The sequence below is a fragment of the Leptonotus elevatus genome, chromosome 12 (genome assembly GCF_054856555.1).
Source record: "Leptonotus elevatus isolate MCC_2025b chromosome 12, RoL_Lele_1.0, whole genome shotgun sequence".
Taxonomy (NCBI): domain Eukaryota; kingdom Metazoa; phylum Chordata; class Actinopteri; order Syngnathiformes; family Syngnathidae; genus Leptonotus; species Leptonotus elevatus.
In genome coordinates this window covers 8,321,930-8,346,149 of record NC_141250.1, presented here as the reverse complement: position 1 = coordinate 8,346,149, position 24,220 = coordinate 8,321,930, and the positions used below count along the sequence as shown (strand labels likewise).

The 24,220-nt window shown below is 40.0% G+C and overlaps 3 protein-coding genes across 5 annotated transcripts in view; 1 reads left to right on the top strand and 2 right to left on the bottom strand.

Moving 5' to 3' along the window:
- Positions 1-11,835, bottom strand: part of kpna3 (karyopherin alpha 3 (importin alpha 4)) — a 26,592-nt gene extending 14,757 nt beyond the window's left edge. The window contains exons 1-6 of the mRNA XM_086090915.1: positions 11,623-11,835; positions 3,444-3,488; positions 1,670-1,759; positions 501-530; positions 334-386; positions 132-227 (exon numbers count right to left, since the gene is read on the bottom strand). Coding sequence (XP_085947041.1) covers positions 132-227; positions 334-386; positions 501-530; positions 1,670-1,759; positions 3,444-3,488; positions 11,623-11,691 — 383 coding nt within the window. The 5' untranslated portion in view covers positions 11,692-11,835. The remainder of the gene's footprint in view (positions 1-131; positions 228-333; positions 387-500; positions 531-1,669; positions 1,760-3,443; positions 3,489-11,622) is intronic.
- A 1,056-nt stretch (positions 11,836-12,891) lies between these two features.
- Positions 12,892-20,028, bottom strand: spryd7b (SPRY domain containing 7b). The gene is made up of 5 exons (XM_086092119.1): positions 19,862-20,028; positions 19,217-19,333; positions 17,975-18,141; positions 14,599-14,701; positions 12,892-13,787 (listed from the first exon to the last, which is right to left on the bottom strand). Exons 1-5 carry the CDS (start codon positions 19,965-19,967, stop codon positions 13,690-13,692), a joined length of 591 nt encoding a protein of 196 aa, XP_085948245.1. The 5' UTR covers positions 19,968-20,028; the 3' UTR covers positions 12,892-13,689.
- Positions 20,029-21,146: 1,118 nt separating this feature from the next.
- Positions 21,147-24,002, top strand: trim13 (tripartite motif containing 13). Of its 3 annotated transcripts, XM_086090373.1 has the most exons (4): positions 21,147-21,241; positions 21,769-21,814; positions 22,242-22,331; positions 22,664-24,002. In XM_086090373.1, exon 4 carries the CDS (start codon positions 22,673-22,675, stop codon positions 23,822-23,824), a length of 1,152 nt encoding a protein of 383 aa, XP_085946499.1. In that variant the 5' UTR covers positions 21,147-21,241; positions 21,769-21,814; positions 22,242-22,331; positions 22,664-22,672; the 3' UTR covers positions 23,825-24,002. The 3 variants fall into 3 exon arrangements, with proteins under 3 accessions (XP_085946499.1, XP_085946501.1, XP_085946500.1); XM_086090374.1 differs by lacking the exon at positions 22,242-22,331 and having other exon boundaries at positions 21,194-21,241; XM_086090375.1 differs by lacking the exons at positions 21,769-21,814; positions 22,242-22,331 and having other exon boundaries at positions 21,152-21,241.
- Positions 24,003-24,220: the final 218 nt, after the last annotated feature.

The following is a 24,220-nucleotide window of genomic DNA, read 5'->3' as shown; positions in this document are numbered from 1 at the left end:
TTCTGGACCTCCGAAAGGCAGGAATGCTGTTATATTTGGCCTGGTCCTGCCAACTGGCTGCTGCATTTCCTCAACACTCACACATATGCACGCTAGAATAGATTACATTGACTTCAATGTTTCAAACTCACTTGTCATCTTTTTCCAGGCAATTGACTAAAATAGGCAGGATGCCAGACTTTATCAAGTCATCAATGGGGGGGTTTCTGTCGCTGGAGAGCAATTTTCTGACAGACACAAGAAACACGCTCATGTTAAAAATAAACTGGTGTCACAACATGTATTCGCACCTCTGTGTGGGGGGTAATGGGTGCATGTGTGAGAATTTGTCACCTGGCCGCCTGTACGGCGCTGAGTTGGATGACTGCATTGTCACTGGTGGCATTCTGAGAGTGGGAGAAAAGAAGAGGGGTGTCATTGACAAACACGAGACGTCTCACGTATACATTTGAGATGTGTGTGTGGGGGTGGGTTTGGTGGTGGTGGGGGAGGGGGATTACCTGTAAGATGGCATCAAGCGTAACATTTTGCTGCAAAGAGTGGGGACAAAAAGAGATATCAGAGCAGGGATTCTCAATGTATGGACTGTGTCTCTGTATAAAGTTAAATTTTGATGTGTTGTTTAACTCGCATGCAAACATGCATTGTTGTTCTTTCCGATCACGTTTTGATCGTTTCTTTGCAGGATTTAACACGATAACCCCTATGGGCTCTAAACAGGCGTTAACTTTTTTTAGGATAAGGGCAGGGGAGAAGTTGCGTCAACTCTGTCTGTATGTTGATGCTGTAAATTTTTGGGGGAAAGGCTATATTAAAGAACTGTCATCAAGGTCATATGAAACGTGTGATTCCCATGCCTTTAAAAGAGGAAACGTCAAGTCAAGCAAATGCAGCAACTGAAGGAGTCCTAGCTAGAGTACAAAACCTTGACGACATGAGGTCGGAAAACTGCAGTCATTTCAATTGTTTATATCATTGCTGTATGGTGACAGTGTATGTCATATTAACCCCCCGCCCCCCTCGCCCAGGAGCAATACAAATTGTTTTTCATGAAAGTACTTCACAAAAACACACCTAAATTGACTGTTATTATACAGAAAAGCGTTAGAAATGTTTTCACAGCCACTGCTGCATTTGGCACATGTATGTTCAACACTGAAGAGAAACTTTCAAGAACCGGTATGTAATTTTGTCTGTTCTGAAAAAATACAGGTCAAACTTGCTGCTTACCCCTAAGGTGTGTAAACTTACAAGCACAACTGTATATTTGAATTGGCACCAAGGGAGATGCTTGTTTAAAACATGGCGTTATAAAATGTGTTTTGATTGGTTGTTTAGTTGCAAACTAAAAATCTCAGTCTTATAAATGTGATTTTGTCAAGTGTGCACGGTTGTCATCTAAAACAAAATCAATTTTTAAAAAGTTTTCTTTTTTTTTTTTATGGGGTGGTAGAAGCTGTATGTGCATTGTTTTTTGTATGGCGTAGAAAAATGTCACACTCCTTAATGTTCATCTTTATATAGCAAATAAAATGGTGGACAACGGTGGAATCAACAGTGCCTCTGCTGGTTGCTGCAATCAATTAGTGCAGTCCATTTGCCTTAGTTGCTTCATTAGGCAACTAATCAACAATCAATTCCACATAATTGAGAATTGATCAACGTTTACCCCTTTGAAATCTGAGTCCACGTCAGAGTCCTCCAGACTTTCCTCCTGTGGGACGTTTCTCTTCTTCAGTAGGTGTTCGTCTCGTTTGTTCTGGCAAGGAGAACACAGGAAGTCATGAAAAGATGAGTGGGGGTGGAATGCGTTAATGCATTCATAAATTCTGAAACGCCACAGTCAATGCAAAGAAACTGTTCCTTTTTCCCTCTGGGGTACATGTGACGTCACAGTTAGAAGTTCCAAAAATATGAGCTTGCATCCTAATTGACTGAGAAGTAACACACACACACACACACACAGCACACGCACCCTCTACCGGTAGGAAGAGATTCCCTTGGCCTACATTCTTGTGCATCAGGCCGCTGTGCGTCAGCGATGACTAATCAGCCTACTGCACTGTTTTGGTCCTGACCCGATCCGGCTCTGTGGAATGTGCTAAGTAAGACGCCAGACCACCTCAGCACTGCTTGGCCATGACGCTTTAATGTTGTTGCCTTTTGCCCGTGAGCTTCACACGCCCGCTGCTCATTAAGTCCAAGTGCTTACAGACACACGCGTGATGCCAATGCTCACTCTATGACTTGTTTTTACTACAATTAACCAGCTCTCATATGCACTAAAATGGGTTGATGTATGGAAGGTGACTTGAGTTCACCTGCTCAGCTCTGTAGGATCACACTGGGACAAATACAGTGTTTGCAATTTGACCTGCCTTAACGTCAACGTGCATTGACACAACACAGCGTAAGACTCAAGTCCTCTTGTTGACGTTTCAAATAAACTGTTGCTAGCGCACCCTGTGCTTGTCTATTCTATCTATAGTCTGCAAGCGTGTGATGACATTGACATTGTTGACCATGGTTTTTTTTTGGGGGGGGGGGGGCACACTAAACTTCTAAAGTAGCATACACCTTCTTGGTTCAAGCTAGAGGTGGAAATCACATTCATTTGTGATTGACAACTAGAAGGGATAGCATGACACAGCAATTAATTGCATGATCAATTTTAAATGTTAGAAAATACATGTGAAACTTGACAATATCAAAGTAAGCAGGGCCTAGAAATGCCTTTAAACATGAATTAAATGCAGAAATGTTTTTTCTACACACCCACACAAACAAAAACAACAACAACTTGAACGTGCCCTGCAATTGGCTACCAAAAAGTCAGCTGAGATAGGCACCAACTCACCCATGACCTAACTAAGCTAAAGTGCTATAGAAAATGGATGGATGGGGGAAAAAAGTAACATGAATAAGTAATCACAAGTACAGCAAATGGACATACTTGATTACAAATCTGATGTAACAAAATTTGTTTTGATTGTTTATTTTGTCATCATACGAGAAGTTCCTATCTCGATATCCAATTCAGACATTTCAATCAAACAAATGTGACATTAAACCTTTAATAAAAATGTTTATAGAATCCTTTCTTCTTTTTTCGACTCCCTATCACAGTGGCTTGAAGGGAAGAATTACGCTTTCAGAAGATGTGTGATTCTTTTGGCTGAGATGCAACCCGTTGACAGATGCGCTTCCTTATAAAGTTCGGCGCCTCAGTGACAGGTAGTGATGAGCAATACAACGGCTGCATCGGTCACCAGACTTTTTTTCTTAAAGCGATACGCACACTGACACGAGGCTTCCCTCTTATGAGACCACGCATCGGTGTTGCGGGACTCATCACTATAAAACAGCATCTTGGAGATGACAGATTTCAACTTTTGAGGTGCCCCTTTACTTTCTTTGGCCATTTGCGTGCGTGTGATTCTCACCTTTCTCAACTCCACCGTCACCTCATTCCGATGCCTTCGCATAGTCTGCAAGGAGAGAAAAAAAAAAAGGATAGTTTAGGATAAATCTTCCGAAGAAGTGAACTGAATGTGGATAGAAAGTGCTCTGTCAGAAACACAAAGCCCTTCAACATTGACCGATCCAGCGTAGCGCAACCTTTGAGACAAGGCACCCACATTTTACAAGACAAAAATCTTACAGGACACCACTTTGAGGCCAAAAATGTAGATACTGATTTACTGTGCCTTCTGCCATCTTAAAAATATAAATTAATTGTTCTAAAAGTCACGATACATCACTCGCATTAATAGATGAACAAAAACATATTTTCAAATTAATCCATAAACAATTTTTGGACAGATTAAGATCACCCACGACACCCTACATATTGTTCAGCAGGAAACGTTTCAAAGCTTTTTATGGTGATCATGGATAAACAGTCTAAGTTTGGTGATTCCTGTGGAGTCAATATTTTATGAGTGATCAATAACACCTGAGAGCGAGCAACTGGTTATAGCACAGAAGTGAGGAGAGACAAGTCGGAGTAATTGCTGTATTTGTGCTTCTGTTGGCATTTGCCGTTTCAGATCTTGTGACTCTTTCAAAGGGTTCATGTTGCCTTCCCAAATAGCCTCTTGCGCAATGTCCTCAGAGTCAAAGCTCAGGAGGCCTCCCCACAAACTAACTGAACTACATTTAACGAGACTAAATTAATTGAAGAAAATGGACAATGAAAACAAACAACAATCAATGTGTCAGTGTCAAGTGTCAGCGTTAGCATGAGGGTGGACTGGATTCCCTAACAATGACAAAGCAATCAGAGACCAGCAGCGGTTTATGGCACTCATATGCTATCCACTTGCCCTTGGAACCTAGATTGACCAGGTACGAAAAATAGTTGTCACAAACTAATCTTTTTGGAATCGATTATCCAATAGGTTATTTTATCAATTGATGCACATCTGTTAGCAACAAATATCCGTACGAAATATTGGTTCCAGCAACTGCCGGGTGCTGCAAATTTGTTTGTTTTTTTAATGATCAAAATTGTTTTGACGCATGCATTTTTGTGTCGACCAATTTTTGTGTTCAACACAACCAAGTTGGTTGACTTAGTTTCCCAGTCAAAATGTGGAAGGTATTATTTTGTATCCAGGGGTAAGGAGAACGGTTCCATCTCAACTTGAATACACTGGCTGTAGCAGTAAAGAGAAAAAAAGCACTCTACGAGAAGTGAAAATATTTTGAGCATTTTTTAAACCGTCCATTCATGAGCTAGCACTAGAAGGCCTTTCCCTGGTTCAGTTCGGACCGCATGAAGATGATGATTCTGCAACAAGGAAAAGGGTCTCACTGTGACTCAAATGGCAAACAAGCAATACATTTTGCCGACAAAAGTGTGCTTGTGTGTTTTGCCATCAGATTTGTGGTCGTTTTCTGGTCAGTTTTTTAGCTAGTAAGCACGTTTTTGTTCATTTCAAGCAGTGTATCACCAAATGCTACAGTGAAGAATATGAACAACAAGCAGTCGCTTGGAATGTATCACCTCCCCAGTATCTTGTTTTGCCAGTGGAAAGGAAACATATTCATGTATTAAGTAGTCATGTCTAACTGAGTAGGCATAATGCAGTGAAATGCTGTGCGAAAGTGGGCATCAATCTGCCGACCCGGTGCTAACTGTAAAGGTGTGGATGATGGTCAGTAGAAGTGCTCTTGTGTTCACCTAAAAAAGATGTAGTGGGAGGCAGCATTAGTGATGAAAGGGAAGGGAATTAAGCCTATCAACATATTTGAGAGGTTCACAATGTGACCTATACAGTAATAGATATTACTAGATTGTACACAACGCTGCCTTCATGGTTGGATAGCTCGTTAAAATTGTTAATGGTCTGCTGCTATGGAATTTCTGCAGGCGATGATAATTACATTATTAAATTTCTAACCACCGGGAAAAATTAGCTTTGCCTTTTCTTTGGCATCTTTTGCATGACCAGCCAGGGAATTAAGTGGTTTTATGATACTGTAGTGTCAGTGAGACACTGGAACAGAGGATTTCATTTAGCTTCTTTAGCTATTTCAAAGGGGTCGATAACAGTGTCAATCAAAACTTGAGCTTGGTCGGTGACGTATTCTCAACTGTCATTCTTGTATTTCTTTCTTTATTCACTTTAACTACAGCTCAGCGCACAATGCCTGATGTTAGATTTCTTCTTTGTGCCTTCTATCTAAGTAAGAGTACGTCATCTCGTCTGTGACTCCCACTGTTCAGACTGAGGCAGCATAAATGAATTAAACTGAGATGGCAAACTTGTGGTGCCAAACCTCTGGTTAATTGTGTGGTATTCCTCAATCGCTCTTGAAGCACGGCTGTATTCAATTTAATTATTTGCATGTCACTGTATTTCTTGAAAAAAAGTTGTACAACCACGTATTTATTTTAAGGCAGACTTTTTCTGGCCACTGGATATTTGTGTTCTATGTTATTATTTATTTATTTATTTGCATTAATTTTATTCTGTGTACTGTTCTATACAAAATATTAAGGCTGCGACTAACGACTATTTTAATAATTGATTCATCTCATGATTATATTGTTAATTGATAATCAGATTTAAAATGTTTAAATTTTCCATCCATTTATTGAAAAATATTACATTAATTCAAATATACGGTGAAGAAAATGCACAAACAAATTAATTATGATGAAAGTGCAATTTAACACCCTACCAGACTCTTGCTTCACCCCTAACTATCATTTAAAAACCCCTGGAGGGCCGTCTGCCTGTAATTGACAGTAGCAGTGAAAACTACAATCTAAATGTTTTCTTTTAAATTAAATAAATGCTGGTAAGGATCGAAGCAATTAATTGTTATAAAACGAATTAGCAATTAATCGAAATGATTTGTTGTCAATATCAATTAATTATTGCACCTCTACAAAATATGTATTTTAACAATGGAATAAAGATCATAGTAAATTACTGTTAATTAATTACATAATGAAAAAAGACATTCTTTAAAAAATATCTGGCATAGGTTTCATAGGTAAAAGTACTGTTTAGTGGTATTGGTAACTTGGTATTAGGGGTGCTAAAAAAAATCGATTCGGCAATATATCGCGATATTACAGCACGCAACTCTCAAATCGATTCAATATGCGGCTGAATCGATTTTTAAACATCAATCTTTGATGGAAATATTCAACAAAACATCTTACTTAGGGGTTAGGGTTTACTTTAAGCATGGAAGAATGTTATATTGATGGAACATTAAGCCTTAATATTTTATTTCAGTGCTGTTCAAACATGAAACAGACTGCAATCTGTTTGTTAAATACAGTGGCTCAGTTATAAGCCTGAAGTATGATTTGATACAAATCTTACAGTGTACATGTACAAGTTTACTGATTAGTATTTTCTAAATTTGAGGAAAAAAATATCTCAATAATCAATTTATAGATTTGTATCGGGATTAATCCGCATTGACCCAAATCGTGACCTATGAATCTGACCTATGAATCGTGATATGTATCGAATCTCCAGGTACTACGCAATTAACACCCCTACTTGGTATCGGTAAGTACAGTAATTTTTGGACTAAAAGGCGCACTTGACTATAAGCCGCGCTAGCTAAATTTGGGGAATACTACACATATAAGCCGCACCCAACTGTAAGCCGCAGGTGTTTTAATGTTACCGCACCGGGTTCCCGCTACTTTCTTTTCTATAATGAGGGTGCAAATTGTCTCACTCTCGTTCTGTGTCTCTGACTGTATTTGGGCTCACTTGGTTTGGTCTGTTTTGCTTTGCCTGACGCTCTTGCGCTTCCTTTATAGTGCGCCCCTTTGTGATCTGATGGATAAGCCGCACCTTTGTATTAGCCGCAGGGTCAAATGCAAGTGAAAAAAGTAGCGGCTTATAGTCGAGAAATTACTGTACTCAAGAGTTGATTCTTCATACTGGTATCAGTCTGAAAAGAAAGTGGCATAGAACATTCCTGGGTGATATGATACAGCTCTTGCATTGAATCTCATAGATTGTACATGTAAATGTGCATTAGGATATATTAGTAATTTATCCAGCCATATCTGGCTCATCCATTCAAATCAGGAGTGTTTTGATCCGGCCCGTTGCCTCAGGAACTGTTGTAAAAATCCCCCCAAAACACATGGGGGGGGGGGGGGGTTACAGCAAACATGCTGCTACAGAGAAGCTAGACAACATTCAGGATGCCTGAAATAGCATCAAGAATGCATTGGCAAAGTCCATCTGTCAAAGCAGCCATGTGCTCCTTCCACCGACTCCCAAACACATTCAAAACAAGCACGGACTGGTCATTAACTGCAAGTTTTAGGCTTACTGGATTGGGTGAAGAGGAGGATGGTTTTATAGGCACTGTGCTGCATAAGGATTAACTCAGGATTACTATTAGACCAGGAAGCAGTGGAAGTGGTGCCATTTCCTTACAAATATTGTACTTTTCATGAATCATATTCGTTATTGTGTGATTTTGTTTAAGCTTGTAAAATTCTTTGATTGGACAGTGTCAGTCTATAGTGCCGCTCAAAAGTTTGTGAACCCTGCAGGCATGGTCAGATTTTTTGTATAAAATATTAAAACAGTCTTATTAAATGTTTATTCAGACCCAAATCTACAATGCTAAAATTGAAAATAATGGACTTGAACAAAAAGAATGTCAATATTGTCATGCATTCTTGAACAAAAGTTGTTGATTTAAGAAAAACTCAGATTTCATGAGTATGTGAACCTCTCACTTAATCGGACATTGCATCTTTTGCAATGAGAACTTCATCCAAACACTTTCTTTCGTGACTTATCAGTCTTTCACATCTACTTTGTGGAATTTTTGCCGCGCTTCCTTGCAAAATGCAGCCAGTTGAGAGGTTGGATGGGCGTCTAGCATAAACTGTCCGCTTCAGGTCCCGCCACAGTATTTTGAAAGAATTTAAATCAAGATTTTGACTGGGCACATCCAGAACATGAATCTTGTTCTTCAGACATTCCTTGGTTGTATTGCTGGAATGCTTTGGATTATTGTCACGTTGCATGATCCATTTTCTACCAGGCGGTAACTTCACACAAAGAACGGTTTCAGGTTATGATCCAGGATTTCACAATATTCCTCTGAATTCATGATTCCCTGGATTATGTGGAGTTGTCCAGGTCCTGAGGACTTTTCACCAAAAATGACTGTTTAAATTGTGACCAAACAGTTCAATTTTGGACTCATCCGTCCACAGAAGGGACTTCCAAAAAGCTTCAGGTTTGCCCTGGTACTCTCTGGCAAAGTTGAGATGGGCAGCTTTGATCTTTTTTGTGAGCAGAGGCTCCTACCGAGCAAGCCTTCTATGAAAGCCTTGTCGATTGACTTTTCTTCTGATTGTTAAAAAATGCACGTGTCCCAGATCCAGCAAAAGAGGTCTGCAAACCCCTCGATCTGATGTTCGAGTTGGCTTTTTACCTGAATTATCATTTTTCTTGTGGTTCTTTCTGATATTTTAGAAGGTCGTCCATTTCTAGGCAGGATTGTAGTAAAATTCAGTGTTCTCTAGTTGCAGATGATCTGCTTCACAGTGGAATGATGAAGCTCAATTATTTATTTATTTTGATTACTTTATAGCTTTCCCCAGACAGATGTGCTGTCACTACCCACTTCCTGAGGTCCCCTGAGATTTCTCTTCCTCCCAGCATGACTGACCTGTATGGGTTCACCTGGGTAAGACTAAAGTGACGTGGTTTTGTCTGTTTCAGTGATGCACAATTTCTTTGCTAAACCTCTCATTTCATTGGTCCATTACAGTGGTTAGTTTAGCTACCAATTTGTCCTACCTGGTCCTACTTGACAGCTTGTTTTAAGCAATGCAGCTCACGGTTCACTTACATGAATTGACCCAAAACTCTTTTTAATTAAGTTTTGACCACACAATTGATATTCAAAAAAAAAGAAAGAACAATGCATTGAATTGCTAAACCTACACCTGTTATTTTATATAAAATGTAATGGTTCAGATTGAACAACAAAATCAGGTTGAAACAATTGGAAAGTCCAAATTGCTCAAAAGGTTCGCATACTTTTGAGCAGCACTGTACGAGTGCATCTAGAAAAGTTTACATTTTACATCCTGACTGTTTTGAACACAGTAGGTAGGTATGTGGCCGCCTCTGAATGGATGTCAGAAGTGATCGTTCAATGGGACGCACTTGCACTGTTTAGTGCCGATACAACTGCTGTTTTCGGCGTTTCTATTTGTTGTTGTTGCACTATTCACCTTACCCCTATGCACCACTACTTATGACATAGAGCATGTGTCCTAGTTGTAATCACTAGTTCAAGGTTAATCCAAAGAGCAAGTGTACGTGTTGTAATACTACTCAGACATCCCAAATTATATGCAGTACTGTACGGTAGTTCACAAACCTGCCCATCTAGGTAAGTCAAATAATTTTCAAATCCATAAGGGCATCTTTATTAGATATTTTATATATTTCTGTCAAATGTGATGTAAATTGTTATTTCAAAATCGGTTTTCTAATGCCCCTGCAATGTTAATGTCACGTTTTACTTTGTGTCCTACGCGGAGTTAATTAAGTTTGTCAACTACAAATGCAACAGTACTACATTTAATCCTTCTTAAATATTTTGAGCATTTACGGAGACTTTGTTCCTTCCCGACACTTAATGTATTTTTTTTTCTGTGCATGTTTGAGTGATAAATTAAACCACTTGACTGCCATCTGCAAACTCTCTTTGTCTCTTGATCAGTATTTTGTAAACCTGGACCATTAGTTTTTTTTATAATTATTTATTTTATAGATACTTTATTTGTGTAGCCATTTTCAGCAGTAAAACATTTTTTTTGTACAATTAATTTGATAATGTAATTATTTTTCATGTACAATTAATACCTTTAATAACACATTTTACCACTTACTGTCAACTGAAAATGACATCACATGTGCTCAGGTAACAACCAATCACAGCTCGGTCGTTACCTGAGCAACTGTGATGTCATTTTCAGTCGACAGCAAGTAGTAAAATGTTAATTTATAGGTAATAATTGTATATGATAATAATTAAGTAATCAAATTAAATATAGACAAAATTAAGTTTTACTGCTGAAAATGTCTAAATAAGTATCCCTTATAAGGGTCATCATATTGTCTGTTTCTGTGTTTATCAAGCGTTCAAATTATATTAACTAGACGGGATATTGATTACAAAAGTTTAAAACTGATTCAATTCAAATTAAACACACACACGCACACACACACACACACAGTCCCTCTATTGACTCAGTATGTAGTGGTTAGGCATAAATGGGTACAATTTCTTTAGGAGAGTCGTAACTTTCTTGATATTTGTCTCACGAAAATAATACTTATATCACTTGCATCGTCTGGTAATGGTGGCCGCATGTATATCAATTTATAAATATAAACTACACAAACCTGCACGTTAGTAATACTTTACTCACTACAGTCCAGTATATAGAATATCGCTGTTTAAAATACAGAAACATGAGCATGAATGTAACTGTAGCGTCACAACATGTGATTAATGCTTAATCCCGAGGCTCGCTTTAGCTAGCTCACCTGGCTAGCTCAGAAGGAGGGGCGCTTTTGGATTTTTACCAAGATGGTGTTTGCAGTTCGAATAGCGACTACGACAAATGTATGCACGCACGCCGATCAAATGTTCGGCTTTCGACCCGCTCGGTAGTAAACGGGGCGAACGTGAGGATCATTCCACCAGCTCAGGCCCGCCCTTCGAGCGAACCACCGGTGTCCCAGCCGACTAGCAAGCAGCGTTAGCCGCCACTGACAGCTAGCTCCACCGCCAAGCCTACGATTTGCTCAGTTCCATCCCCATATGTCGCCATTTCCATTCAGTAGCAACGCTACCAGCAAGGCGACGGTAATCCTACTCGATCGACATGCGTGAAAACATCCAAATGGCAGGCCAAAGAACACTTTTGACAGCGAACTCCACATGCTAGCCGAGGTTAGCTCGCTTGGAGCTGTAGCCGGGGCCGGGTTGCTGCTTCTGCTCCTCCTCCTCTGAGCGAGCGAGGCCCAAAGAGAGCCGCTTGAAAACAACTCAAATGACCCACGAAGTCGTCGCACAGTCTCGCCGGCTCACCTCGACATCGCGCCCCTTGTTCTTAAAGCTCTTGATGCGGTGGTTGTCCAAGCCGGCGTTGTCTGCCATGGCTGTGCGCGTGAGTGTAGAGGCGGGAGGTGGGGGGGAGTTATCTTCTGTTACTCCGGTTTTCGGGATCTCCTCCTTGAGAGATGAGGCTCAGGCACGGCAGCTCGTGTCCTGCTGCTCCTGCTGCTGCTGCTGGGTTCCAGAGTGCGGGGCGGGCGGGTGACGTCACAAGTCACATGGCGGAAGTGGGAGGGCTTGCGGGGTTTGACGCCATGATGCTTTTACGCTCTCCAGTTAAAAATAAACTTCATTGGACTTAATAAAAGCAATTTTTCCTTTTTGGTTATTAAAATGTATTTCTATGATGTCCATTATTAGTATCATGTTATTTTGTTGACTTTTTTTCTTTCCAATTATTTTTTAAGTAATAACTTTTTTTTAATTAATATTATTTGTTCTTTACATTGGAGAGAAAAGCATAATAAAAGCATTGTACTGTTTTGGGGGCTATTTAAAAGTTTTTAAGTCCAGAATGTTTTTTAACATAAGTCATTAATGTTGTTGCTGTAGCCTGTATTGTAATTTAAAATATTGCATTTTCTTTTCTTTACAGAAAACGTTTTTTTCTCCCCAACTTGACAGAAGTATTTTTCTGTTTTGTGGAATTTTCAAGGATCTTGCCATTGTGTAGAAAGGCATAGTAGCAGTGTTTTTGTTTGTTTATCCAAAAGTTTGTTTCTTTGTTTGTTTGCGGGGGGTAGCTTCATGTGTGATCATTGTTTTGCTATTTGGTACTTTTCTATTCAGTTAAATTTATGCTTGGTATTTTTCTTAGTACATTTGTCCTTTTATTGAGAGAGTAGCACTAGTATTTTTTATTTTAATCTTTTTAATCATAATTTACACAATTTAGTCATTTTAGTTTTTTGTAAAACAAAAACATTGTCAGTTGGACAAAAACATGTTTCATAGCAACGTTCTTAAAAAATATTTGCATTCAAACTGAAATGTTTTTGTCCCCAAAAACTTTTTATCTGATGGTAATAATTCTTGTTTTGGGTCATTTAAAAAACATTTGTATTCGACAGAATAAAAAAGCTAATCAACAAAAGTTAGCGTAAAAAAATGTAGATGAGCATAAATAAATGGAGCAATAATAAATGGGTATGAGAATAAATTGAATAAATATAGCATACATCAATGCACAGTACATAAAAAAACTCCCTACAACATATAATATTTGTAAAAAAATACTAATGATTCCTGCAGACACAAACGTTTAATCAATAAACAGTATTTGGATTTGCTTGTACAATCAACATTGTTAGTGCAAACAAAGACAAGTACATAACTGGAAACTTCAGCAGCAAACCTGAAACAATAAGAACCATACAGCATCTTATATCCAGAGCCAAGCGGCACCACTTGTGATAGTATTCATACCGAAGAATAAATATGCCATAAAAGGTTTCAAGACATACAATTCAGGAAGAGGGGCTAATGAGGTGTTTGAAGAAATGACTTGTCATTCCAATCTCAATATAGAGTTAATTCCATCGGTTCAAAACATACAGCAACAAAAACATAAATTGTCATGTTTCTGGTTTGGTTGATGAACCTCATGAATTCAGGCAACGCAAAAGTCATCAATCCATAAAATAAACGATCTGTGATTTGTAAATAAAATAAATATAATTACATGTCAGTGCGGGCCATTATTAACCATTACACATTCAAGAACATACACATAGAGGAATCCGCAGAAATGGCTTGAGATTCTGGATGCATCCGCTTTTGGGAATCCAGAATGGAAATCTAGGAGGCTACTGAAAGTGTTAGAATTGATCATAAATCCTGACTGGATCATTCTCGCCACTACTAACAGCCTTTGTATATGTGGACAATCAAAACAAAATATCAAATTCCTTCGGGGGCACTCATAAGATCATTCAGCATCGACAGGGCGGGATCGGCCAGAGATAATCATCCAATCACAATCTAAAGATTACATGTGATACGGTACGCGAGGACGACGAGGACAATGATATAGGCTCTGGTTTAAAAGATTTGTTGTTCAAAGAGGATCTTCTCGAACCCTTGCGGAGGCGTGTGGTAGAAGTCACTGAACTGGCAGTCTAAGATGGCGCTGTCGTCCACTGCAACGGCAAACAAACAAACAAAAAGAAACATTGTGACAAAAAACTTAAGCGCGTCAACATTGACCATTCATTTTGACAAGCAGATTTAGTAGCGGTGACAAAATGTGGAACATTTCTTTCCATAATGTTACTTTAGTCAAAAGTGCACACAGTGAAGAAAAAAACCTGAGTAAAATGAAAGAAAAGCTAATTCAATCAAAAATAATTACAATTTAAAATAAATCTGTGAGATATTTTCCATAGTGTAAGTACTCTTGCAAAGAGCATACGTTAAGTCAATGTAAACTTAATTTCATTCAGAATAATAACTTAAATAAATGTGTGAAATTTTACTCGACATTTTAAAATAATAAAATGCTTCCCTGAAATGTGCATGTTAACAAAAAAGTGCAGTGCATGTAGATTAAAAATGCCAAATAAAGTTGAATCCAGATTTAATCGAGCTTGCTCATTTGCTGGCACCTTGTACATTTAACATGGAGAACCCCTTTTAAATGTGCAGACACTCAAATGAGGTCAGATTTGTTGTGCTTGATTTGGAGGAAATATTGAATCCTTTCATATTGGCTGTAAGTTGACAGTCATAAATAAAATAAAATAAATAATTCCACTGAAAACATTATATTATACTGTAGTGAAAAATGTATTTCTAAGAATGTAAGATATGCAAATCTAATCCTTTGTGTTATGATGTACCACAATCAACAGATAAGCAAAGTTTGCCCCAATGCAGCACTCCAAACTTCTCTTTTATGTTAATGGCTCTGTAAAAATGTCAGATATTCTCCACAAGTGACAATGCACTTACCATAAACAACAGGGTACACAGTGCCTCGTATCCCCGATGCGGGACAATGCATGTTCTTTCCATTCAGATACAAGTTCATCTCCACATGATCATACGTGATGCCCTGGGGATGACATGATTTGGAGCATTAGGTACCACGTTACAAGTTATTTATACTTCCTCAATGCATGCGTATCCAATGTTTTCAATGCATAGTTGATGACAATGCCCTCGTGTCAAACGTACGGTCCGCGGGCCAGATCAGTCCCATCAGGGTGTCCGATCTGGCTGGTGAGAAGACATGAGCTGCAATTTTTAAACAAAATTTACTGCTGTTGCTAATTTTATCAACAAGAGGTGACACTGAAAATAACTTAAAAGACATTAGGAAATGTTCTCATGACACCCACATTTAGTGTGCCGTGGCACCTTGGCTGGGAATCTCTGCTCTAGATGATGCCAGAGGTTATTGAGAGCATATTTTTGTTTAAAATAAAAAAATAAATTAAAAAAATCACTCTTAATACTTAATTTGACAGCTTGGTATGCGCCCAAGGAAACTCATGGTGGTATAAACCCACAAGGTGTCACATCAGTTATTGATTTTTAAACTGCAGCTCTCTCTGCTGGATCTGGTGGGTCACTGCGCCATATGCCCAAAAATGAAGCACTCATTGCCAAAACTGAAAATTAATTCCACACTGTTTCTACTTCTTTTTTTTATTTTTATTGTTGTTACATAGTGACAAATGAAGCAGACTATCTGCCAAAACTGAAAATAAATTCCACACCGTTTCTACTACTAATTATTTTTTATTGTTGTTACATTGTGAGAAAAATTTATATGTCTTAAATTATTATTACTTTCTCAATACATGCATATTATCCAGTGCTTTGAATTTATAGTTAGTAAAATTCTGCTAGAAGTCCTTCCCTCAAAACTGTCCAATTAAATCATGTATATAAAAAATGTTCTGTCTGTCGTGCGTAGAGTTTGCATGTTTTCCCTGTGTTTGTGGGGTTTTTCTTCTGATCCCTCCCACAGTCCATAAACATACATAGCACGTTCCCTGGAGTCTCTAAATTGGACATTTGTGCGAATGGTTTAGTCTATGCCGTGCGTCCGGGCCCGGCAAAAATCTGACATTGACAATAGCTGGCACCACAATGCGGTGGTTTGACACATTGGCAAAAACAATGCGGTGGTTTGACACATTGACAAAATCATCACGTACGTCAGAAAGAAAGGTCTTTGTTCATAATTATGTCATTGTGTTGCTTCCACCCCCTGCACTGCCAAGTGTAAGTATATCGTAATCTTAAAACGTAGATCAAAATGGTGTCATTGGAATTCATGGTGAGATTAGTAATTATTTTATAATTCAGGCATGAAAACGGGTCAGGGGTGGAAAAGGTGAGCGACGCACTTGGACCAAAATTTTGCCTGTTATTATAATATTCATCGGGCACTCGTCAAATGGGTTGGGGGCATGCGGTGGATGGAGGGATGGTGAATTGAAATGTTCAAAATGTTACGGCGTCAAGAAAAACAGTTTGCGAAAATCTTTGCTACATTTATTGGATCAAGGACGGATGTCGAAAAAACAGCATGCGCTGCGTTCAAGTAGGGGTGGGTACATTTTGCATTTGAACCGGTTTGGTTCCAATTGTCACTATCGGCGTATCGATACCGGTACTGGACAGTACCAATTTTCGGTACTTTTGTTCTGTTGTTTGTGGTAATAAAGGTTCATTTACTTAACAATAAAATAATACGTTTATAAAATAACATTCACTTTAACAGTTATTTTTCATTAAATAAAATCTGACAAATAATAAAACATCATGAATTTAAAAGACAGAAATAGAGTAAAAAAATAAATAAAAATTAAAAGGTATAACATCAATAAAGTATCAATAATACAATTTTTTTTTAATTAAATTTACAAAGTGAGAAGCAAAGCTATTTACAATGAATAACAAACAATAGTTAAACAGTAACACAAGAACAGAAGATAAATAATTGCATTAAGTGTTATTTTGGTTCCTTAACTCATTCACTGCCATTGATGGCTATAAATGTCAAAAATTAATTTGAACTATTCCTATTATCTTTTTCTACTTTTGTTAACAAGAGTATGAAAACCTAGAAAATAAATTATTGTAAATTTAGAACAGATATAACATTTGTGATTAAACGTGAGTTAACTAGTGAAGTCATGCGATTAATTATGATTACAAATTTTAATCGCCTGACGCCCCAAATTTTAAATAATCTTTTCTTTTCTCTTTTAATTCATTCATTGCCATTGACGGCTATAAACGTCAAAAATTTATTTGAACTATTTATATTAGTTAAACATTTTTTTCCCACTTTTGTTAACAAGGGTATGAAAACCTAGAATTTTTTTCATTGTACATTTCGAACAGATATAAAATTTGTGATTAATCATTAGTTAACTAGTGAAGTCATGCGATTAATTACAATAAAACAATTTAAATGCCCTGTCGCCCCTAATTTTTTATTATTTTTAAAAAATTAATTTATGGCAGTGAATGAGTTAAGGAACAACTGCACAATTGTGCAATTGTTTAAATACATTTTCAAGAATGTGCATGCCGCGCATAGGGCGATGAATTCGAACCCAACTCGGAGTAAAATCTCGCAAAAAATGACAGCTGGAAGAGGACTTGAACGACACTGAGCAAACTCATTTTAATGTACCTGACGCGATACATAATGCTTGCTAGTGCAACATGTTGGCCACAAGATTTTGCAATTTTATTGTTACCATGAAATTATTATAAGTACGTGGCAAGTATTGTTCTAAAACTCTATAATATATTGTAACGATGGTAAAGTCACACACCTTACAGCATGATTCGAATCGGTGGGTGAATACGGACATCTGCTGTGTCGCAGCGGTGCTCCCTGCATATAGTCGAGCCGATGGCGGTGACATCCCAGCTGCCGCTCGGCCTCAGCACCAAGAAGTCCATGCACCAGGTGGGGCAACATGCTCAACCAAAGCATGCTAGGAACCGCAAAGCTTCACTCTCATTTGGCTTGCCGGCGGTCAAATCTCACTTGCTTCCACCCAAACTTGGTAATGTAGCACGTGTGAAACCCAGCGCGAGTATGTGACGTCAGTACGCTGGTTGTGCGTCACAACTTACTTTGGACCATGTCACCGTCTGATTTAACGCGAATTAGTGCCGTCTTTGGTACCCATCCCAGCACTGATACACTCTCCGGTCACCTACAACAACCCCGAAATATTTTCTCAACGGATCTCCACGATTCACGTAGCTGACCTATTTTGGCTTCAATTTTCGCCTAGAGGTGAGGGATTTTCATATCTGATAAATACATAAAAAATTTCCAAATGGCACTCACCACAATGTCGCCCTCCTGCGGGAGATTGTTGGCAGGCAGGCGGTTCTTCTCTTCGCCGTTGTAGACGACACAGCCGTCATGTCTCACGACGAGGCTGTTAGAGTCTCGGCCTAAAGGCACTTGATTGAGATTGGCTTTCTGCGTGGCCACGCCCACTCCCCACACACCTTCGAACACAGACACGCATTAGCATTGAGGGATTCGTGAGCACGACAGACACGGGAAAATCAGTCAATCGCTGTGGACGGTACAGCACACCCTTAAAATTCAAATAAACAAAAATGTTCTTATTTGCACTTTAATTGAGAAGATTGTAGGGCTCAAAAGTCGCACAAAAACGTAAATTGTATTTGATATCTCGTGAGATATCAGCAAGAATGTAAGACCAAGGGTGTTTTGTTTTGTTTTGTTACTGACAAGCAATTGGATGTATGGCTGAAGAACAAAGAGAAATCTGGGCTCCCTGGAAAGTTGAAGGTATGACTATACCGACAGTGCTTACTTTCTAGATTGATATGCTGATGACTGTGTATGAAGTCCCACAAACAACAGTGGAAGGAGTGAAGTGAAAATACTCTTCTTCACCGGATAAGCTTTAGTCTTCCTCCACTTTCTCTCATCTGTTGTTAGTTATTGATCAATGATCAACTCGATGACAAAAGTCAACTCGATGACAAAAGAACGAAACATACACAGAAAAGCCTAATATGATTTGCATTGATATAAAGAGATTCACCTTGTGGCTAAATCCATCCATAGCAAATTTGACTACAAAATGTATTATTATATCAAAGGGGGATTTCCACATTTGCGGCCCAAAGATTTCTTATTTTTCCCCAGATTTTGTTTTTGTTTTTTTGTTTTTCCTTGCCCTCTTGTGGTTAGATAAGGTAATGTCGTTAATAGTTGTCAACTGTGGGCGTGTGAAGCCCTTTGAAATCCTTTTGTCTAGTCAAAATGTCACTTCCATGTAAGCTAGTCTTCTGGGCTTCCTCAAGGCTACAGTGGTTAACTTCTTATTATACATGTATGGTCCACATTGCTGATAATTTGACTCATCTTAAAATAGCCTTCCTCTGCACTGCAATTATACAGAGGTTAGCTTATTTGTATACCCGTTCAGAGTATTGAAAAGCAAAAAAACATTGTCTGTACAGTAAATAAAGGATCAACAAATTGACCAGCGTCAAACAGAGGTTGCACACACAACGACAAGTGACTGATCAATAGGTGAGGACTCACCAGTGGACTGGATCTTGAATTCAAAATAACTTTTGTTCTGGTGGAGAGGAGCGTTGGCCAGGCACGCTCCAGTGCCACATATTCTCCGGCCACTCTTTACTATGACAACATCTGTGCCTGCGATACAAAAGAGACAATCGGTCACTCCATTGCAATGCCTTTAAAACTAATGACAACTTAAGGTATCATTATTAAATCGCCCATAGGTGCGAATGTGACTGTGAATTGTTGTCCTGCGATTGTACATCGCCTTTCGCCCAAAGTCAGATGCGATGTGTCCAGCACACCCGTGACCCTAATCAGGATAGGCAGCATAGAAAATGGATGGTGGGTGGGTGGATGAATGGATGGATGGATGGATGGATGGATGGATGAATAATTTAACGGACAAATAGCAAGCAAAACTTCAAGCACAAAGAAAATATGTTCCAGATAAGACAAACATTTGAGACGTCCAAATACATCCATGACGGGAAAACAACAGTACAAAGTGCTGAATTGCTTAAAAGTGGAAAGTGAGAGAAAGCATTAAATATGATCAGCTTGCTCGTGACAAGTTAGCTGAGGAGCAAAACACGCACATCTAACGAATTTAGTGATATGTCTGCATAAAAACCCACGTAGAAAAGGGAAAACGTAATTTACCCATGCGATGAGTATCTAACTGAACCGTGGGCATTTCTTTAAGTTGGATATGTCCCGATCCTCCATCTCCGCAGCAGTTTAGGCAACACGTAAACATAGCCGCCATCTTCTACGCAAAAAAAAGAAACCCGCTCAGCACCTCTTCCGGAAACCGTCCATATATGAGGCAATTTTAAACCACAGCGACACCCCGAGACGTAAATCGGAGTTACATCAACCGACCGCCTATCCAATCACAGTGGCAAGTTTCAACGGTAGGCAGTTGCTCCTGATGGCATGGAAACAAGGGAAGAAAAAAAATCAGGGTCAAAATTTCCCACACGTGACCTGGTGACTATTGGATGTAGCTGTTACATAACCACGTGTGGGTTACAAAGTGAGTTTGAAAGTAATGGGCAAATAAGAACGCTATCTGGGAATTATGTGTTTTATCATAGTTACACCTACTGGCAGCTCAATTTACAGGTCTAACACGAGGATTGCATCAACGTACGAATTCATAAAGATAACAAAGCACAGTTTTGATTGACACCATCACAAAAAAATATCTTTAATATTAGATACGGGAGATACCATTGATAGGGACAGACATATACTTATAGATACAGTAGATATATTTATTTTTAAAAAAGCCTTTTTTTTTGTGATTTAGCCTATTCTCAAATTAAAAATAAATAATGTGCTTCCACATTTGTCCTCTATTAACTGGAAACGTGACTCTTCGGAATTAACCAATCACATTCAAACTCAAGTTGAATTGAGTCCGCATACAGCTACCGCCATTTAAAAAGGGAAAGTCAACCCAAAAACGTTCTTTACAATAATATGTTCTGTGCAGTTCTATTAGTATCAACACGGTATTCTGATTAATATTGCGTTTGTGCAATCTTGAGTTGAGTAGCAAAATCCAGCTGTTTTTATACATCTCAGGGGCTGGCCATTTTGTTCAGGTAATGACCAATCATGGTTTGAACCTGAGCCGTGATTGGTCATTTCTAAGAACATACTCGAGAAGTACTTCCAAAGAATGTTAGTCTCTTTGAAAGGGCTGTGTACTTTTGAATGTCTAGCTTTGCATGCACGCACGTACGCAAAACTTACCCAAAGATTATTGGGTCGGCGATACGAGTGCACATGAAGCAGGCATGGCCAGACGTCATTATCCAGTGATGGGGAGGCAGCGCACTTGAACTTCCCAGCATGCTTTGCAGCGTTCTTTGTACATATTTGTAAATAGTTGGTTCTCTTTGTTTGCTTTGTTGTGAGTGTGTCTGTGAACGATGACAATCAAGACACACAAAGTCAGTTTGGGGAGTGAGAGTGACAGAGAGCGTTGACTCAGAGGGTTGTAGCTGATATCACCATCGGACAAGAACAAATGTAAGCAAAAAGCAACATTTAGCTAAGCTTAAATTACTTTATCATTCTTAATTTGCATTATTAATTGTTCTTGAAAGCACGGAATGAGACGCGTTCTGAAGAATAACATTCTTGTACATTCTTAAGAAGACCGTATTCTGGGTTCTTCATATAGAAAAATGGCCAAATGTTTTTTTCTTTGCTTTTGTCACTGTCAGTCATGCACTGATTCTATAGCTAACAGCCTATCAGTGATCAAATGCCACCCACCCACAGCCAACTTCATTTTTACATACACTCAAATCTGCTCATTCAACTTATTGATGATAGCATAATTATAATACACATCATGTACAGTGTACATGTCAGTACGCAACAAAATAGATTCTAGTTTTAGAACATTGGACCAGTTGCTAATGTTTTAGTGACTTTAGCTGCTTTAGATAGGTAAAATATTAGGGAAATATACAATATTAAACATATTGCTAGACTAGTACAATCACTTACATTTCCAATAAAGATTGCATTCTCTTTGTCTGTGGATACAGCTGTTGTGCTCGCATCGTGCAGGAGAAGTACCTAATATTGTGACAGGTAAGCGTTTAAGCGTTGTTTGGTTGAATTTGCATATTTCATCACAATCTCGCACATGAACACGCACGCAGTGTCAGAAGTAGGGCAGCATGAGAATGTGGACGACGCCAAAGTGGGACTTAAGCCCAAGTTGACAGTTTTTCTACGCCATGGCGTTTTGCATGGCAACAGCCCCTCCCGCCCTTTTACGTCACGCAGGGAACGTCGACAAAAAGCCGTCGTTAATTTAAAAAAAGAAAAGAAAAACACGCAAAAATTGTTATGAATGTTAGAATGTATGTGAATTTGCATTTAAAAAAATAAATAAATTGGATATACATGCATTGGTCCAATTTGACTAATCTGTATATTCGGTTGTTATTTGAACACAATTATTTGAATTAGTGTTTGTTGTGTGTTTTATTATTTTCTGAACTGGCGCGGAAAGGGTTGAACTGAAACCCGGAAGTAAGTTATGAAGTCTGCTCGGCAACAAACGCCATGATTGCGTCGAGAGAGCGCGTCTTCACAGCAGCTGGTGAGTGAGCTCTTTGCCTTTTTTTTCTTTTTTTTCAACCCCGCTTGTTACTATGCGCCTGCTAAATTTGCCACGGAGTCCGCTGCGGCGGGTTTCGTGACAGCGAGCGTCCGTCCACGGCGGTGCTGTTCGGGGGTCGGCGTCGGTCTGGGTTGTTTATTGACGCGTCCATTTTGATTTTTCAAATTTGATTTTGCCGAATGTTACGTGGCGTTTGACGTCTTGCCAGCCGGGGCGACATGTCACGCCATGCAAATGAGTTTAACTGTGGGGAAGCTCCAACGTGACACCTACTTTTTTTCTTCCTTACTTGCATGTGTGTGTTTTGACAGGAGCGCAACATGGAGCAGCTGGAGGAGGAGCTGACGTGCCCGATCTGCTGCGGTCTCTTTGAGGACCCCCGCGTCCTGCTCTGCTCGCACAGCTTCTGCCGGAGGTGTCTGGAGGCTCTCCTGGAGGCCCCCCGGGGCTCGTCTTTCTCCAGGTCGCCGTTCAGGTGCCCGACGTGCCGCAAGGAGAGCCCGCACAATGGCGCCAGCAGCCTGCAGGTCAACTACTCCCTCCGCAGCATCGTGGAGAAGTACGCCCGGCTCAAGGTGGCGCCCAAGACGGGCGTATGCGCCCACCACACGGCGCAGCCGCTCAACATGTTCTGCGCCACCGACTTGAGGCTCATCTGCGGCTGCTGCGCGACCGCGGACGAGCACCGGGGTCACCGCTTCTGCTCCCTGGAGGAGGCGTACGAGCGGGAGAGGCGCGCCTTCGAGGAACTGCTGCGCGGCGCAGAGGGCTGGCCGAGCGCGGGTTCCCTCGCCCACCTGGAGACGCTTCGAGCCGCCAAGAAGAGGGCGCTCCAGGCGGTCAACGAGGACGCGGAAAGGGCGAGTGCCTACTTCGACAAGTTGGCGGCCGCGCTGGAGAGCAAGAAGGGCGAGATCCTGTGCGACTTCGAGACGCACAGGCTGGCCGTGATGCAGGCGTACGACCCGGAGATAACGCGGCTGCGCGACACGCTGGACCGCCAGCGGAACGCACTGACCGCGGCCGAGGCGTTCCGCGGCGTCACGGAGCCGCTCGGCTTCCTGGAGCACATGCACGACTTCAGACTAACGCTGACGGCTCTGAGGAAGGAGGAGGAAGAGAAGAAGGAGAAGTCAGAGACGCCTTCCGCTCGGACACCCCCGGAAGTCGGTCCGCTCTACTTCAAAAAGTGGGACGATGTGAAGCTCGGTGACGTCGATAAAATGACGGTGCCCCACGAGAGGGGGGAGGCTCCGGCTGGGAGGTCGCGCCGGTACAGGTGCTGGTTCGCCCTTGTCTTCTTGGCGTGGGGTCTCTTCTTGTTGTCGTCCACGCTGCTGTTTGTGGTGCCAGAGGCGGTCGCGGCAGCAGTTCACAAGCACCTGTGTGAAGTGACCGGCGCGTCCACGCGGGTCGTGGGCAACTTCATAGACACTGCTGTCACTTACGTTAGCAGCTGTAGCTTGATTTAATTGAAGAATAGAGGGGTTTTTTTTCTTTAAAAAACCCCAAACACATTTCTTCTTTGGGGGACCACCTTACAATTCTGCAGCCTGGATTCAAAATGACTACATTCATTTATTATTCAGTAATTATGTTGCCTTTTCCTTCTTCCTTAAGATCTTGCCAAATAAAAGACAATGACACGTTTTCAATGCTTGCTTGAATTAAATTGGATGCTACAATAAAAAAAAAAGTATTCATCCATGCATGCATTTTCAAGGTGACACGTTTCATATAGCCTGGTGAAAAATTCAGAAACAAGGATTGCAAAAAAGTAATAAAAGCAGAAAAAGGCAGCTATCTTCCTCAGAAGCCACAGCTAACGTAAAAAATATATTGATTAATTTGCCAAAATAACAATAGGT

Bases quoted from the DNA above. Each gene is read 5' to 3' on its own strand.
- spryd7b (XM_086092119.1), bottom strand. From the start codon at position 19,967: ATGGCGGCTATGTTTACGTGTTGCCTAAACTGCTGCGGAGATGGAGGA. The intron at 18,142-19,216 runs GTGAGTCCTCAC...CTGTGTTCGAAG, and splicing joins ATTCAAGATCCAGTCCACTG to GTGTGTGGGGAGTGGGCGTG. The intron at 14,702-17,974 runs GTGAGTGCCATT...TGTCATCCCCAG, and splicing joins CGCAGGAGGGCGACATTGTG to GGCATCACGTATGATCATGT.
- trim13 (XM_086090373.1), top strand. From the start codon at position 22,673: ATGGAGCAGCTGGAGGAGGAGCTGACGTGCCCGATCTGCTGCGGTCTC.